This window comes from Acipenser ruthenus, chromosome 10, assembly GCF_902713425.1.
Source record: "Acipenser ruthenus chromosome 10, fAciRut3.2 maternal haplotype, whole genome shotgun sequence".
Taxonomy (NCBI): domain Eukaryota; kingdom Metazoa; phylum Chordata; class Actinopteri; order Acipenseriformes; family Acipenseridae; genus Acipenser; species Acipenser ruthenus.
In genome coordinates this window covers 52,548,434-52,567,331 of record NC_081198.1, presented here as the reverse complement: position 1 = coordinate 52,567,331, position 18,898 = coordinate 52,548,434, and the positions used below count along the sequence as shown (strand labels likewise).

Here is an 18,898-nt window from a genome sequence, read left to right as displayed (position 1 = left end):
CAGAGACAGGACCATGCACAGCTACTAATACCATTGATACAGAGACAGGACCATGCACAGCTACTAATACCATTGATACAGAGGAGGAGACAGGACCATGCACAGCATCTAATACCATTGATACAGAGACAGGACCATGCACTGCTATTAAAACCATTGATACAGAGGAGACGGGACCATGCACAGCTACTAATACTCTCAATATCTTGTGTTAAAGTATACCCTAACCAAGCTTTATCATCAGTGGAAAAACTGTTCTCTAGATCAGCACCAGTCTTTACATAATAGTGCATTCACTTCAGATTTTGTTCAGGTGCTATACAGCAGTAGTACTGCAATATCTGCTCACCATCTGTCTGTAAAGAAACTCCCACAACGTATCCTAAGTGCAGCGCCACAGCCCATTGAAAGCAGAGTCCTGCTTATACCCAGTTAGAATAACGTGTGCATTGCTGCTGCACACCAGGTGAGCATGACTGCAGTGCTGTGCAGCACAGGAGCTGCACTGGATCTCCACGGCACAGACACGTCCTCATGAAAAAACACCCCTCTACTGATGAGCCTAACCAGCTGGCAAGCGATGCCTACTCTACACACCTCTACTGAAGAGTGCTCTCTTCCTCTGGATCGATGAGCAGGGCAATTCAAAAACACACAACAGTCTGGAGAGGGAAACCACTCACCTGATTTGGAATAGAGAATGAGGACATTGGTTCTCGTTCGGAGGAGTTTTTTGAAGTCCTTGTGATCACTGACCGTCTCTATTAGTGGAGACATTTTCAATGCCTGTAGAAAAGCTGGCAGCCCAGTCTAAGGAGAAAGGAAAAAAAAAAATATATATTTCAGCAATAAAGTCTATTTAAAAACCCAAATAGGATTTGCAATGCCAAATCAAACAGCGGTAGTTCCATTAGCCTGGGGCAGAGTGTTTGCTTCACCCACACACATGCTGAAGGCAGGGTGTGCTTGTACCGACACGTCTCAAAGACGGATCACCGTTCACATTATAATACTGCCATGAAGATTTCATGAAATATTTAGGGCGATTTGTTTGGATGAATAGGATATTATAGAGACCTCTACAAAGCATGCAAGCTGTGTCTAAATGAACTCAGATGGGCAGCTCACACTAAAACCTGCAAGAGATTAAACCATTATAAAATGGGAGTCCTATTACCACCCATGCTTCCTCTTACATGAAACCATCCAGGAGTGAAGAATACAGGCCGATTCCCCTTCTCAGAGACAGAGACAAACACACAGGCACACACACACCACATATCACACACACAGGCACACACACTCACCACGTATCACACACAGACACACACACACAGGCACACACACTCACCACGTATCACACACACAGGCACACACACTCACCATGTATCACACACAGACACACACACAGACACACACACTCACCACGTATCACACACAGGCACACACACTCACCACATATCACACACACAGGCACACACTCACCACGTATCACACACAGACACACACACAGGCACACACACTTACCACGTATCACACACACACACACACACACTCACCACGTATCACACACAGACACACACACACAGGCACACACACTCACCATGTATCACACACAGACACACACACAGACACACACACTCACCACGTATCACACACAGACACACACACTCACCACATATCACACACACAGGCACACACACTCACCACGTATCACACAGACACACACACAGGCACACACACTTACCACGTATCACACACACACACACTCACCACATATCACACACACAGGCACACACACTCACCACGTATCACACACACAGGCACACACACTCACCACGTATCACACACACAGGCACACACACTCACCACGTATCACACACACAGGCACACACACTCACCACATATCACACACACAGGCACACACACTCACCACGTATCACAGACACTCACCACGTATCACACACACGCACACACACTCACCACGTATCACACACATGCACACAGTCCCACCGCGGAGCACTGCTTTGTCAGTGTTGAGGAATCTGTAACTCAACCTATTGCAGCCCCTCCAACCGCGACAGGGATACACAGTTCAACTCTCTACCTGAACTGCACTCAGTGACACTGCGCTGATGGGTCGGGTGGTCCTGCAGTATAGGCCCTATACAGTAAACAGGAGACATGCTTGCAGGGGATTGGACGAGGGCTAATGGAGTGTTCCCCAAGGTTCTAAAATCCATTGTCTCCGCCCTTGTAATATAATATCATGGGTGCCATGGAAATATTCTGCTTCTCTGCTTGCTTGTTTAACTGGGAGGGGGATGTCGATAATGAAGTTTAAAGACACTGCCATAGGAGACTCCTACAATCATGTTAACCACGGTACAGCACCAGGTACAGCACCAGGTACAGCACCAGGATCCAGCTGCTTCAATATTTGCATAGCCTAAATAAAGATTGGAAGCACAATAAAAGGGGGTTGTTAATATGAATAATGTTGTGGGTGTAGTACAAGGCAATGAAAATGCACTTTCATGGGCTAATCACGGGCTACCCAAAGATTCACAATAATCTGGGTCTGTGAAGCCACCCAGCACAGTTGAACACAGAAGCACATGTACACTCACATCCTGGAGTGAGACATTCAGGTTACTTCCTGGCTAAACTGTGACCACCTGGGATAAACAGCAAAGGCAGCAAGCAGCACATTAGCACTATATAAAACCATCCTATAGAGATAAACATGCACTCTAATAAAGAGTGCAGGACACACGGACATCTATACTTTTAACAGCTTCTATTATTTGTATGTATCAATGATTTTTACAAACTAGAAAAGACAAAAGCAGTGCCTCATCAGAATGAAACTGTGTCTAGAGAAAGTGTCCTGCTGGGGCGTTCTTCTGAGAAACACGAAGACCCAGCCTGGGGCGTTCTTCTGAGAAACACGAAGACCCAGCCTGGGGCGTTCTTCTGGGAAATCACGAAGACCCAGCCTGGGGCATTCTTCTGAGAAACACGAAGACCCAGCCTGGGGCGTTCTTCTGGGAAATCACGAAGACCCAGCCTGAGGCATTCTTCTGAGAAACACGAAGACCCAGCCTGGGGCGTTCTTCTGAGAAACACGAAGACCCAGCCTGGGGCGTTCTTCTGAGAAACACGAAGACCCAGCCTGGGGCGTTCTTCTGAGAAACACGAAGACCCAGCCTGGGGCGTTCTTCTGAGAAACACGAAGACCCAGCCTGGGGCGTTCTTCTGAGAAACACGAAGACCCAGCCTGGGGCGTTCTTCTGAGAAACACGAAGACCCAGCCTGGGGCGTTCTTCTGAGAAACACGAAGACCCAGCCTGGGGCGTTCTTCTGAGAAACACGAAGACCCAGCCTGGGGCGTTCTTCTGGGAAATCACGAAGACCCAGCCTGGGGCATTCTTCTGAGAAACACGAAGACCCAGCCTGGGGCGTTCTTCTGGGAAATCACGAAGACCCAGCCTGAGGCATTCTTCTGAGAAACACGAAGACCCAGCCTGGGGCGTTCTTCTGAGAAACACGAAGACCCAGCCTGGGGCGTTCTTCTGAGAAACACGAAGACCCAGCCTGGGGCGTTCTTCTGAGAAACACGAAGACCCAGCCTGGGGCGTTCTTCTGAGAAACACGAAGACCCAGCCTGGGGCGTTCTTCTGAGAAACACGAAGACCCAGCCTGGGGCGTTCTTCTGAGAAACACGAAGACCCAGCCTGGGGCGTTCTTCTGAGAAACACGAAGACCCAGCCTGGGGCGTTCTTCTGAGAAACACGAAGACCCAGCCTGGGGCGTTCTTCTGAGAAACACGAAGACCCAGCCTGGGGCGTTCTTCTGAGAAACACGAAGACCCAGCCTGGGGCGTTCTTCTGAGAAACACGAAGACCCAGCCTGGGGCGTTCTTCTGAGAAACACGAAGACCCAGCCTGGGGCGTTCTTCTGAGAAACACAAAGACCCAGCCTGGGGCGTTCTGGGAAATCACAAAGACCCAGCCTGGGGCGTTCTTCTGAGAAATGTCACCTTGTAGTTATGTAAGGGATAAACCACAGTAAGTGTTGAATCAGTAAAATAATCCACTGTTTCGAGTGCCGTTAGACATGAGACACTGTGGATTATTTTACAGATTCAACACTTACCGTGGTTTATCCCATTTAAAACATTTCTTCCTAATTTACAATTGTTCAATAATGAGAGTAACTGAACTCTAATTTGGTAATTGACATTTATATTAATAGGCTATATTGTGTATGAGTTTGCTGGTGTGCCATCATGAGTTCCGAGTCTGAACCTGAAATCCCAATGACACAGACAACATATTCTGTTATAAGTGAAGATAGCAACGAGGACTTTGTTTTAAATTTAGACCATGAAGGTGGCATTAGAAAAATAAAAGAATGAAAAAAACAAAGGAGAAAGCGGAAAGTAAGCGTTTTGCTGCACCTATAACGGATGAAGAAGTTAATATCTTTGCAAGCGATCGATTTTCTGGAAGTACTCGCGCAAAATGTAAATGGGCTGTGAATCTGTTTGAAGTTTGGTTAAATGAAAGGAATTCAAAAGCTGACTTTAAATCTGAGATACGTGTAATTAGTGGAGATTTAGTCAATATGGATCATGCTACGTTGTCATACACCCTTAGCTGTTTTGTGACAGAAGTAAGAAGATGTAACGGAGAGGAGTACTGTGGTAATTCACTATACGAACCTGTAATGTGTATACAGTATTTTCTAAGACTGCAGGGACGCACTTTAAGTTTGTTAAATGACCCAGAGTTTGAAAGTTTCCGCAGTGTTCTTGATGGGAAAATGAAACTTTCACCAAATCAGGAGCTGGTTTGCATAAAAAGAAAGCTAGTTATTTCCGAAGCACAATAAAATATATTGTACTGTACTGTGTGCTGAAATTGGAAATCAATTATGTTTAAACAGTATAAAAGTATAGCTAATTGTTTTTATAATTGCTGCTTATTAAAAAGACACAAGATTTTTTTGTGAATTGTTTGTGACTATGGTTTGTTAACGAATCCACAGTTTTCTGTGGATTCGTAGCTCAAAGTGTGGATTTGCCCCGCACTCCCCTTCTCTTCAAAGCCACACTGCCACTTTAGTTAGACGATTCGTGGATATAATCCACTGAAAGATCAAAGGGTGACGTCACAGAAATGTTTTATACTGACATACTCTTCCGTGAGCCAGGCAGTGTTCCCACTGAATAATACTGGTGTAGGTTAGGGTGTAAATGTCATTTAATGATGGATAATGCACGATATGATATAGCAGCACGTTATGTTGTACATTCTTCTTCCACAAAAAACAACATAGTGTACACCCGCTTCCCAAACCAACCCAATAAATGGGAACGTGATATACTGTATTAGCACGCACACACACACACACACCACGTACACGTTCGTGTATTTATATCCAGATCAAACATGTTTGTAAACAGAATCTCCAGTGGATTTTTACTCAATTCTAGATACTGCAAATAACAACATACAAATGCCACACTGAATCTGCTAGTGAACCACAGCTACAAGGTATGAATCAAGTGCTCCTGGCAAAAAACAGCCACTCCTCATAATACAATCTGTAAAGCTGTCAGGCAAAACTCGCCGTCAGTGATTTGAGATCACTAGACAAGCTTCACTGAGACAGTGAAACTAATTCACAGTTAAATCTGTTTAACGCAAATTCAGAACCGTGACCATTGTCTATGCTCTTTTAAGAGCAGTCCAGTATATTTTAAATTGATATTTCTTACACCCCAGTTACCCTCTACAAAATACATCAATAGCAAACTGAATATAAACAACTGTATTCGACTTTCTAAAACTGTACATCTCCCCCAAAATATCACACGCGTTTCCTGGCGAAATAATACATGCTATGATTCAATCACAAGTTCAAATGCGAAGAAATACTAGCTTGCGCAGTGCAGCAGAATTGTACTGTACATAATAACAACCGTGGGCACAGAGCACGCTAGTGTTAAAGGAGACCGACTCTACCAGCTAGAGACGTTCAAGTTGAAGAAGTCAAACTTTATGTGTCCTGAAAACCCAGTGTGTTAAACTTTGATTGGAGCTGCTGCTGTATCCGTTTTTATATTCCAGGCATCCCCAGAAACATCATGCACTACAATACCAAAACGTGCATTTAAATGTTACTGCAGCTATCCTGTCAAAACAAAGCTACTGAACGAGCAACACTCATTAAAACTCACCAACAACACGAACATGAGCATCGCTGCAGCCCCCGTGCCACTCTCGCCAAGATTCCAAGGAGCCATGATGCTGCTGCCACGTCTGCGTACGCAGGCGCAAAAGACAGCTGGCCCGATGAAGCGCGTTGCATTTTTGGAGATGTAGTTGCAGACAAGTCCGTGCCGGGATTTCATGAATTCAAATATGAATCAAAGAACTACAATTCCACTGAGTCTTGTGGTTGTGTGTGAAATTAGTCTATATGTACTTTACTTATCAGATTCGAAGTATGGGACAATATTTGACTTTTAGGAGTGGAACCAGATAGACGCCCTCGTCCTGTAATATGAGCATAGACCCTGAGTCACGTACTGGAGTACAAAGTTCTTATGTACAGTGCAGTACCGGTGTAGTGTTAGAAAGCGGTACGCTGCCACATTGAAAGCGGTACGATGTCAGATTTTGGTAACAGTGCAATCAATTGCGATCTGATGGGTGTTTTCCTATTGTCAAAAAGAGGTACAAATCGTATCCTGTGTGTATTAAACGTATTTCAGTCATGTTTTCATATTCAAATCGTATCATGTGTGTATTAAACGTATTTCAGTCATGTTTTCACATTCAAATCTTATCCTGTGTGTATTAAACGCATTTCAGTCATGTTTTCATATTCAAATCGTATCGTGTGTATTAAACGTATTTCAGTCATGTTTTCATATTCAAATCGTATCCTGTGTGTATTAAACGTATTTCAGTCATATTTACATATTCAAATCGTATCCTGTGTGTATTAAACGTATTTCAGTCATATTTACATATTCAAAGTATAATTTGATTATGTCCTAGGCTATACAGTTATATAGAGTAGAAAACTCTGCCACTAATGGAATGTGCCCCATATTCACATACAAAATTAAAAGGAATGCATCATTGTAATTACACTGTGCTTAGTTAATAATGCAGGGCGTCTGGTACAATGTAGCCCAGACAATACTAACAGTAACTAAGTATCAAAGTACAATACTTCTCCCAGACATGAAGCAGAAAAATAGGCAGCCCAAGAAGAAATTAGGGGTATGAAACAAATATGACAGCCTGAAAAAAACACAACCCCGTCTTTCAGTGAAAAGATTCTTTGCACGTATGGTTAAAAATTTATAAAAAAATTAGTTTAAAAACAGAGAGCGGCGTGCGCAAGTCATTTTCTCAGCGTTTTCAATGACGTTTCCTGTGTTTGGGACCCCCCTGGCTGTGCGAGTTGCAGCTACCCTGGTAGTAGCCGTGGCTCGGTGTGTGAGGCGAGATACCACTACAACAAACTCGCTCAGAGGGAATAGGTTAGTCTACATCTGGATACTGCGCAAGGGACAGAGATTGAAGCCTCGTTTCATTGGACTCAGTCTGATTGCATTGGTTTGTTTAGAAACGGAAAGCAATGCTCGCTTGATTGGAAAAGGTAAGATTTGAGTTTGAATGTGTTTTGTCTTTAAATAACCGACGATATTGGAAAATAAAATAAAAAAAGTTTAAAATAACTTTTAAAATAAACTGTTTCGCAACCTTATGCTGTACTTTGTAATAATTGTATTTTACACGAATAGTAATGATACAGGAGCAAGGTAAGCACAGCGTGACATGTTTGAGTTTGCTTATTCATGTTTTGGATTTATTTGATAACTCTGTTTGGTCGGTACCGCTGCTGTTTTAAGTTCCATTGCTCCATTGCCCGTTTAGATAAAGCAATGTTGTGAGTGGTAGCCCATTTATCATTACCAGCAAGAGGGGCTGCAGTTTGATTATTTGGAGGTTTCTCAGAACCTTTTTAATAACAGTCTTGTAAACATGGTGTTTTTCTGTGTGTGGAGAGGGGCTGTGTGAGAGTTTATCTTGCAGCCGCACCTCTTCGAGCTGCACTTTCTTCTGCGGTTACAGTGTTTGGAGAAGTGTGTGATAAATAAAGAGAGGCATCAGTTCGTGGTCTGTTATACAGCGATACTTTAACTTGCTGCTCACGTTCCCGCAGGAGAGCACAGAGACTGCCAGGAAAGACTGAGGGACAGAGGTGATGTTCTCATACATCGCATTCATGTTCAGAAGTTACAAAACCTCTCCGGCGCTTTTAATCAGTTAGCATACCAGCAATGAGCGCTACAGTATTAGAAGTACAATGTAAGAATGTATTGTAAGGTTTTATTGTGCAGGTTTTTCTTACCCAAATGTATCTCTTTGTTTTCACGCCTTGTTTATGTGATTGTTGTTGTGGTCGAATGCATTTATACGTTACCGATGTAGTGTTTGTTTTAAGATGTGTGGGTTACGTAATAGAAGTGTTGTAACACATTCTATTCTTATACTATATTCTACTACCTGCAGTGGATTTTGTACGCAATAGGATGAGATATAAGGTAACAGTGTGAGATGAAGAGGAAAGATAGACACATTTTGCACTTGAATACTATTCATATGTTATATTAATTTAACACGAATGCAGCCTGTGTTATAAGGATATTCACACATTTCCATGGCTTGAAGAAACACACGAAACAGATACGGCTTAAATAAGATTGTTTGCTTTTGTTAAAAATCACCTTTCGTGTAATTGAGGTGTAATGCAATCCAATTAAACAATTAGTGCCAGCTAAACGTTACAGCCTACTGTCACTTGTATCCGTGATACTATGAGCAATATATATAAATAAATAAAATTACACACACACACGAATCAATACTGTACCACGGGGAAAAGCAACCCCTCTAAAACAATGGTGTTATTTCAATGATTTCACGGTCCTGCAGGGGCGCGTACATTTAACGAGTCAGTAAAGGGAATGAGATGCGTATAAAGCTTCTTGTTCCTGTCACTTGTTATGCGATCTGGATAGTGAGTGATAGGGATGTGTTAATTCCTCTTGAATTATTACCAGTATTCCCTGAATAGTGGTGATTTAGTGCTATTCTGTGATAAACCCACCTCTCATTTTCGGCTCCAGTGACTGCTGTACTTGGTTTGGTTCTAGTGTTTTTCTCTTCTCGGATTGGATTAAACTCTTTGAATAATAATATGTACTTCAGTGACTTGACTGCCAGGGCATGTTTTCACAGGATGCCTGATGTAGTGTGCTCTGTGGTTCAGTAGAGGGCACTGTTGAGCAGTGCAGCGAGTGTATGGCACTGATTTGAACTCTGCTTCAAGTTTTCCAGAGTGCATGTAGATCGAATTATGTGCTTCAGTGTTTTCACACCATGTAGCCCCAGGCCTCTGCTGGTGTTGGTTGTGAATTTCACAATTTAAAATGATAGAATCTTGGCCTGGATAATACCGGCACTCAAGTGCTACGTTATATTTATTTTTGTAATTTGTGAATTCTCCTGCTCTCCCTTGGCAACCCTGAAGGTATATCTCAATCAGGTGCCAAGTATAAAAGTACCTGTATTAATTAGTTTCAGTGCAGAGTCTCATAAGTGGTTAGTGGCAGCAGCTATGTATTAGTCTTGTGGTCTGTGGTTCTGATTGCTGGTTTGTTGTGTGGCAATGATGGTTGATTAAAAAAAAAAAAAAAGCATCCTTGAAAAAGTTGTTTATTTTATTTTTTTCAGTACCCAGTCTAATAGCGAGGTGACTAATATTGAATTTAAATCACAAAGTCCTTGGCTCATCTGACCCTTTGAAAACACGGGCCAATTTATTTTGCGTCATGTTTCAGACTCTGGGATGATTACCAAAGAGCCCTCTTCCAGGGGAGCTGCACTGGGATGATTACCCTGGGGTGTAGACGCAGTCAGAGAGCCCTCTTCCAGGGGAGCTGCACTGGGATGATTACCCTGGGGTGTAGACGCAGTCAGAGAGCCCTCTTCCAGGGGAGCTGCACTGGGATGATTACCCTGGGGTGTAGACGCAGACAGAGAGCCCTCTTCCAGGGGAGCTGCACTGGGATGATTACCCTGGGGTGTAGACGCAGACAGAGAGCCCTCTTCCAGGGGAGCTGCACTGGGATGATTACCCCGGGGTGTAGACGCAGTCAGAGAGCCCTCTTCCAGGGGAGCTGCACTGGGATGATTACCCCGGGGTGTAGACGCAGACAGAGAGCCCTCTTCCAGGGGAGCTGCACTGGGATGATTACCCTGGGGTGTAGACACAGTCAGAGAGCCCTCTTCCAGGGGAGCTGCACTGGGATGGTTACCCTGGGGTGTAGACACAGACAGAGAGCCCTCTTCCAGGGGAGCTGCACTGGGATGATTACCCTGGGGTGTAGACGCAGTCAGAGAGCCCTCTTCCAGGGGAGCTGCACTGGGATGATTACCCCGGGGTGTAGACGCAGTCAGAGAGCCCTCTTCCAGGGGAGCTGCACTGGGATGATTACCCCGGGGTGTAGACGCAGTCAGAGAGCCCTCTTCCAGGGGAGCTGCACTGGGATGATTACCCTGGGGTGTAGACGCAGTCAGAGAGCCCTCTTCCAGGGGAGCTGCACTGGGATGATTACCCTGGGGTGTAGACGCAGTCAGAGAGCCCTCTTCCAGGGGAGCTGCACTGGGATGATTACCCTGGGGTGTAGACGCAGACAGAGAGCCCTCTTCCAGGGGAGCTGCACTGGGATGATTACCCTGGGGTGTAGACGCAGTCAGAGAGCCCTCTTCCAGGGGAGCTGCACTGGGATGATTACCCTGGGGTGTAGACGCAGTCAGAGAGCCCTCTTCCAGGGGAGCTGCACTGGGATGATTACCCCGGGGTGTAGACGCAGACAGAGAGCCCTCTTCCAGGGGAGCTGCACTGGGATGATTACCCCGGGGTGTAGACGCAGTCAGAGAGCCCTCTTCCAGGGGAGCTGCACTGGGATGATTACCCTGGGGTGTAGACGCAGTCAGAGAGCCCTCTTCCAGGGGAGCTGCACTGGGATGATTACCCTGGGGTGTAGACGCAGTCAGAGAGCCCTCTTCCAGGGGAGCTGCACTGGGATGATTACCCTGGGGTGTAGACGCAGTCAGAGAGCCCTCTTCCAGGGGAGCTGCACTGGGATGATTACCCCGGGGTGTAGACGCAGACAGAGAGCCCTCTTCCAGGGGAGCTGCACTGGGATGATTACCCTGGGGTGTAGACGCAGTCAAAGAGCCCTCTTCCAGGGGAGCTGCACTGGGATGATTACCCCGGGGTGTAGACGCAGACAGAGAGCCCTCTTCCAGGGGAGCTGCACTGGGATGATTACCCTGGGGTGTAGACGCAGTCAGAGAGCCCTCTTCCAGGGGAGCTGCACTGGGATGATTACCCTGGGGTGTAGACGCAGTCAGAGAGCCCTCTTCCAGGGGAGCTGCACTGGGATGATTACCCTGGGGTGTAGACGCAGTCAGAGAGCCCTCTTCCAGGGGAGCTGCACTGGGATGATTACCCTGGGGTGTAGACGCAGACAGAGAGCCCTCTTCCAGGGGAGCTGCACTGGGATGATTACCCTGGGGTGTAGACGCAGTCAAAGAGCCCTCTTCCAGGGGAGCTGCACTGGGATGATTACCCCGGGGTGTAGACGCAGACAGAGAGCCCTCTTCCAGGGGAGCTGCACTGGGATGATTACCCTGGGGTGTAGACGCAGTCAGAGAGCCCTCTTCCAGGGGAGCTGCACTGGGATGATTACCCTGGGGTGTAGACGCAGACAGAGAGCCCTCTTCCAGGGGAGCTGCACTGGGATGATTACCCCGGGGTGTCTCAGTCAGAGAGCCCTCTTCCAGGGGAGCTGCACTGGGATGATTACCCTGGGGTGTAGACGCAGTCAGAGAGCCCTCTTCCAGGGGAGCTGCACTGGGATGATTACCCTGGGGTGTAGACGCAGTCAAAGAGCCCTCTTCCAGGGGAGCTGCACTGGGATGAAGCCCTTATCCTTGAGGCTGATTATTCTCTGGGAAGGGTAGATAGGTGGCAGGAGCACACCCTCCTGCTCTGACTGGACACACGAGGAGTGGGCAGCGGCCACTAAAGAACAATGCAAAGTAGATGGGTTTCAATGAACTGTGATTTATTGATTTGTGAACTTGTATGTAGTCGAGCAAATGGTTCTTGGATGATAAATACAAGTTCATAATAGCCCTCCTACCCCCTTCTCTCATTTAGGGTTTATCGTTTAACAAAGTAGTTAATCATTAATCTTTTTTTATCTTCTTGCACATAATAGCTCATCAGAACCAGTGTGATACGTACAGTATTTTCTCAAGATTTAAAAGGCTACACTTTTAATGAGATTAAAGGCAGGCACCACTTCACTTCCATTAGCAAATCATCTTTGTTTTCAGTTGGGTAATTGAAAGTGCGGTGGACTACATGGGTCTATGTGAAAATAGATATCCCAAGACCTGTGAAAACATGTCTCCACCAGTTTCAACATGCTGAGCTTTCAAAGTGCTATAAGGATAACGCAGGTCTGCTAATGCTTCAGATTGAAGACATCAAGTCACTTTTAAAGTCAATCTCCTCAAACTAAATCAGCTGTGTTTGTTGATCCTTCCCTGTATTGTTATTGCTGCTGACGGGTTGTGTGCTCTGGGAAGATTGTGATGATTTTTGCTGGAGAAATCGAGAGTACTTTCAGAGCAAAACAGATAATATAATAAAGAAGAAAGGCTTGCCGGCTCTTTAGGTCATCAAGTATAATTCAGTCATGAGTGATGGGCATTAGAACTGCAGCCTGAGGGAGCAACTTTCACCTAAAGTATCCCACCGTTGATTATCAGGAGCCTCTCCTGTTTATGCGTCCGGGAGACCTACAGTATGTGGGTAGAGTAGGGAGCTGTAATACTGACTGAAGAGTCATGTTTATAGAAGGTTGTCAGTGACAGCTGTAATATTCTAAGAACATTGACTCTGGTATCTGGATCGAATCCTGCTTTGTGGCCTCACTCATTTTAATGACGTTTGAATAGAGGAGGCTTTGCCGTTGTTAAACCTGGGCTGCACTGTTCTAAAGGGTTTTTTTGCTTTCTTATGTGCTCATCAAAAGCAGCAGGCAGGTGGGTATTGTAACACCTGAGTGAGAGCTCTCTCCGCTGGCAGACATCTGCTCTTCTTCTGTATCCTCTGCTGCTCCACCAGTGCCAGCTGGTTCTTTTGAAAGGCCTGTTCATTTTCTTTGCTGTTTGGCCGGAGCTGCTTGGGGGGCACGTTTGCTGTTTTCCACCTTTCTCCTGAAAACCCTTCTGTAGATTTTTCAGATTACAGGTACTTGTTGCTTTGATGTATTGCAGGGTTATTTGGTCTGTTTGGAGCCGTTATGTCTTTGACTGAGTTACGAGCAAACTGTGGAAAAGTTTCAGCCATGCTTGTGAAGCCTGTAAAAAGTTTGTTCAGGTTTCTTGTCCCAATTCGGGTGCTTTTTTCAGTTGACAGTCAAATGCCAAAAATAAGCATGCAGAGGCTGAATTGCTAACGTGCCCAAAGGTTCCCCTGATAGTTATGGTTTTATGGCAGCTGCAGTGGAATACAGACCACATCACTCAAGTATGCACCTTTTCATGTCCTTTCTTTTGGAAGCATTTTGAGTCAATTGGAAAACAAGACTTTTACGAACACGACAGGATTTTTTTTTCCTGGCTTCTTTTGAAGCGCCGACATTTAATTTAACCTGCCCAGGGAGATGGATAAAAACCCGCCCACCTAACTTTTAGAACCGTGTTGTTTTTTTGGCCATCACAACGCTTCCGGGCTCACAGAGAGCACGTTTTAGACATCACAACGCTTCCGGGCTCACAGAGAGCACGTTTTAGACATCACAACGCTTCCGTGCTCACAGAGAGCACGTTTTAGACATCACAAAGCTTCCGTCCTCACTGTGAGAGCACGTTTTAGATATCACAACGCTTCTATCCTCACTGTGAGAGCACGTTTTAGACATCACAAAGTTTCCATCCTCACTGTGTGAGCACGTTTTAGACATCACAACATCTTCCATCCTCACTGTGAGAGCACGTTTTAGACATCACAAAGCTTCCATCCTCACTGAATTAGAGCACGTTTTAGACATCACAAAGCTTCCATCCTCACTGAATTAGAGCACGTTTTAGATATAAAGTATAAGTTTAGCTATAAATAAAACGGACAAATGTAATAATAAAAAAATACCAAGATTGCAAAAGATGACATCATGACATTCTACTGTTCCTTTATAAGGTAGCATGCTTACCGTAACAAAGTGTGAGGGCAGACGAGAAGAAAGGAGGACTTTGCCTCACAATTGATTTGTCTATTGCAGGATTAAACACTAGTCCCATTGATGGCGTGGAAAATGTGGCTGACAAGCAGTGGAAAAAAAAGGGCTTTCAATAGAATTGCCAAGCATGTGGAAAAGGGCTGGAAAATGGATGTTAAAACCATTGTCGACTGTGGTGGGAACATTTGGTGGATTCTCATGATTTAATACCCTATGGGGGCTCGCTAGCCGTCCTGTTTGTTCGCTGGAGTGCTGCTGTGGTCCCTGGACAGACAGCGTTTAGAAGAGCAATCCGCTAGTGCTTTTAACTGACACACACTCAAATAAATACATGTGGACAAGCATACTGGTAATTATCGAATAGCCAACCGTGCTAACATGTATTTGCTTGCGAGTGTAAGTCGCCCTGGATAAGGGCGTCTGCTAAGAAATAAATAATAATAATAATAATGATTCCACTTGGCTACAGTTTTCAAGTGCAGCACTCTTGTTTTCACTTGTGAGCTGCTATTGGCCACTTTAATTAAATGAATGGAATACTTAGCTGCGCAATTTTTCTAACTGATTTCGCAATTAACAGCCTTTGATTATCTGTCTCCGCAGAGATCTTTCATTCACCCCTCATTTATAAAGCAGGCCTGTCCTGTGATTGCAGGATGGAATTGCAAACAGTGAGTGGTCAACTGGTATATTTGGAAATAAATTGTCAACAGCGATTGCTGCTTTTAAACAGGATTTGCTTCCTCTGTGTTGTAAATTGCTCAGAATTTCCCTGCTTTTATAAAGCGTGTCCTTGCAGATCTCTCTCACTGTATACTGAAGCTGGGTATATTGCTCTCACAAATCAAACGGTATGATTTCAACATTTTGTTTTTCTGTTTTAATTTCCAATATCTGGAAAATGTTTAAATAATTAGACACCATTAAAAAAAAATGTCTTTGTCAGTCTTTTAGTTTGAAACTTTGGTGCAATTTATCACTAGCAAGAAATCTTGTGAACTGTAGTGTAGCAGAAACTTGGTGTAGAAGTGCCATGAATTACTGCTGTTACTGCTATTGCTGCTATTGCTGCTACTGCTACTGTTACTGCTATTGCTGTTATTGCTGTTGCTGCTATTGCTGTTGCTGCTATTGCTGTTGCTGCTGTTACTGTTATTGCTGTTACTGCTATTGTTGTTACTGCTGTTACTGTTATTGCTGTTACTGTTACTGCTGTTACTGCTGTTACTGCTGTTACTGTTATTGCTGTTACTGCTATTGTTGTTACTGCTGTTACTGTTATTGCTGTTACTGTTACTGCTGTTACTGCTGTTACTGCTGTTACTGCTGTTACTGTTATTGCTGTTACTGCTGTTGCTGTTATTGCTGTTGCTGCCATTGCTGTTGCTGCTATTGCTGTTACTGCTATTGCTGCTACTGTTACTGCTTTTGCTGCTATTGCTGTTGCTGCTGTTACTGTTACTGCTGTTGCTGTTATTGCTGTTACTGCTACTGTTGTTACTGCTTTTGCTGTTACTGCTGTTGCTGTTATTGCTGTTACTGCTATTGTTGTTACTGCTTTTGCTGTTACTGCTGTTACTGTTATTGCTGTTACTGCTGTTACTGTTATTGCTGTTACTGCTGTTACTGTTATTGCTGTTACTGCTTTTGCTGTTACTGCTGTTACTGTTATTGCTGTTATTGCTGTTACTGTTATTGCTGTTACTGCTGTTACTGCTGTTACTGCTGTTACTGTTATTGCTGTTACTGCTGTTACTGTTATTGCTGTTACTGCTGTTGCTGTTATTGCTGTTACTGCTTTTGCTGTTACTGCTGTTACTGTTATTGCTGTTATTGCTGTTACTGTTATTGCTGTTACTGCTGTTACTGCTGTTACTGCTGTTACTGTTATTGCTGTTACTGCTGTTGCTGTTATTGCTGTTGCTGCCATTGCTGTTGCTGCTATTGCTGTTACTGCTATTGCTGCTACTGTTACTGCTTTTGCTGCTATTGCTGTTGCTGCTGTTGCTGTTACTGCTGTTGCTGTTATTGCTGTTACTGCTATTGTTGTTACTGCTTTTGCTGTTACTGCTGTTACTGTTATTGCTGTTACTGCTGTTACTGTTATTGCTGTTACTGCTGTTACTGCTGTTACTGTTATTGCTGTTACTGCTGTTGCTGTTACTGCTGTTGCTGTTACTGCTGTTGCTGTTACTGCTGTTGCTGTTATTACTGTTACTGCTTTTGCTGTTACTGCTGTTACTGTTATTGCTGTTACTGCTGTTGCTGTTATTGCTGTTACTGCTATTGTTGTTACTGCTTTTGCTGTTACTGCTGTTACTGTTATTGATGTTACTGCTGTTACTGTTATTGCTGTTACTGCTGTTACTGCTGTTACTGTTATTGCTGTTACTGCTGTTGCTGTTACTGCTGTTGCTGTTATTACTGTTACTGCTTTTGCTGTTACTGCTGTTACTGTTATTGCTGTTACTGCTGTTGCTGTTATTGCTGTTACTGCTGTTGCTGCTATTGCTGTTGCTGCTATTGCTGTTACTGCTGTTGCTGCTATTGCTGTTGCTGCTATTGCTGTTACTGCTGTTGCTGTTATTGCTGTTGCTGCTATTACTGTTACTGCCATTGCTGTTGCTGTTGCTGCTATTGCTGTTACTGCTGTTACTGTTATTGCTGTTACTGCTGTTGCTGCTATTGCTGTTACTGCCATTGCTGCTATTGCTGTTACTGCTGTTGCTATTATTGCTGTTACTGTTATTGCTGTTACTGTTACTGCTGTTACTGCTGTTACTGTTATTGCTGTTGCTGTTATTGCTGTTATTGCTGTTACTGCTGTTACTGTTATTGCTGTTACTGCTGTTGCTGTTATTGCTGTTGCTGCCATTGCTGTTGCTGCTATTGCTGTTACTGCTATTGCTGCTACTGTTACTGCTTTTGCTGCTATTGCTGTTGCTGCTGTTGCTGTTACTGCTGTTGCTGTTATTGCTGTTACTGCTATTGTTGTTACTGCTTTTGCTGTTACTGCTGTTACTGTTATTGCTGTTACTGCTGTTACTGTTATTGCTGTTACTGCTGTTACTGCTGTTACTGTTATTGCTGTTACTGCTGTTGCTGTTACTGCTGTTGCTGTTACTGCTGTTGCTGTTATTACTGTTACTGCTTTTGCTGTTACTGCTGTTACTGTTATTGCTGTTACTGCTGTTGCTGTTATTGCTGTTACTGCTATTGTTGTTACTGCTTTTGCTGTTACTGCTGTTACTGTTATTGATGTTACTGCTGTTACTGTTATTGCTGTTACTGCTGTTACTGCTGTTACTGTTATTGCTGTTACTGCTGTTGCTGTTACTGCTGTTGCTGTTATTACTGTTACTGCTTTTGCTGTTACTGCTGTTACTGTTATTGCTGTTACTGCTGTTGCTGCTATTGCTGTTGCTGCTGTTGCTGTTACTGCTGTTGCTGCTATTGCTGTTACTGCTGTTGCTGTTATTGCTGTTACTGCTATTGTTGTTACTGCTTTTGCTGTTACTGCTGTTACTGTTATTGATGTTACTGCTGTTACTGTTATTGCTGTTACTGCTGTTACTGCTGTTACTGTTATTGCTGTTACTGCTGTTACTGTTACTGCTTTTGCTGTTACTGCTGTTACTGTTATTGCTGTTACTGCTGTTGCTGTTATTGCTGTTACTGCTGTTGCTGCTATTGCTGTTGCTGCTATTGCTGTTACTGCTGTTGCTGCTATTGCTGTTACTGCTGTTACTGCCATTGCTGTTGCTGTTGCTGCTATTGCTGTTACTGCTGTTACTGCTATTACTGTTACTGCTTTTGCTGCTATTGCTGTTACTGTTACTGTTACTGCTGTTGCTGTTACTGCTGTTGCTGATAGTGCTATTGCTGTTGCTGTTACTGACTTGCCATCGCAGTAAGTCAACTTACATGACTGTGAAATGAAGTGCAAAACCCTACTGTCAGTCCAGCTCAACTCTGACCTCAGTAGCATCGTTTTACAAAATACTACCTGGAATGAAAACAAGAGTGCTAAAAAAATCTAAGTGATTCCATTAGTGTATTGAAGAATAACATGCCAAACCCGATTTCCTGTACTCCTTCAGTACGAGGCATAGCCATGCATGTGCATGTTCTACTGGTGTTATTCATCACTATGGATTTATATCCATCTACATCAGGGCTTCTCAAACTTGGTCTTGGGGACCCCCCGTGGCTGCTGGTTTTCATTCCAGCCTAGCTCTCAATTACTTAACTATACCCTTAATTGAACTGATAATTTGCTTAATTGCCTTTTTACTTGTTTTCAGCTCTTGAACAGTTGCAGTTCAAGTTACTTATCAAATTGTATAGCTAACTTGAAATATGCAAGTATTTATCTTGCTCTTAATTGTATTATTACTTGTACTGTGATTCTTGAAATGTATTTTTGTTTACGACTGTAAGTCGCCCTGGATAAGGGCATCTGCTAAGAAATAAATAATAATAATAATA

At 44.0% G+C, this 18,898-nt stretch overlaps 2 protein-coding genes across 2 annotated transcripts in view; one reads left to right on the top strand and one right to left on the bottom strand.

Moving 5' to 3' along the window:
- LOC117401381 (protein disulfide-isomerase A5) overlaps nucleotides 1–6,449 on the bottom strand; it is a 31,808-nt gene extending 25,359 nt beyond the window's left edge. Inside the window, exons 1-2 of the mRNA XM_059032617.1 lie at nucleotides 6,248–6,449; nucleotides 684–810 (exon numbers count right to left, since the gene is read on the bottom strand). Coding sequence (XP_058888600.1) covers nucleotides 684–810; nucleotides 6,248–6,421 — 301 coding nt within the window. The 5' untranslated portion in view covers nucleotides 6,422–6,449. The remainder of the gene's footprint in view (nucleotides 1–683; nucleotides 811–6,247) is intronic.
- Nucleotides 6,450–7,448: 999 nt separating this feature from the next.
- Nucleotides 7,449–18,898, top strand: part of LOC117412131 (semaphorin-5B-like) — a 78,444-nt gene continuing 66,994 nt past the window's right edge. Inside the window, 1 exon segment of the mRNA XM_059031335.1 lies at nucleotides 7,449–7,683. The gene's annotated coding sequence lies outside the window, so the exon portion shown is untranslated.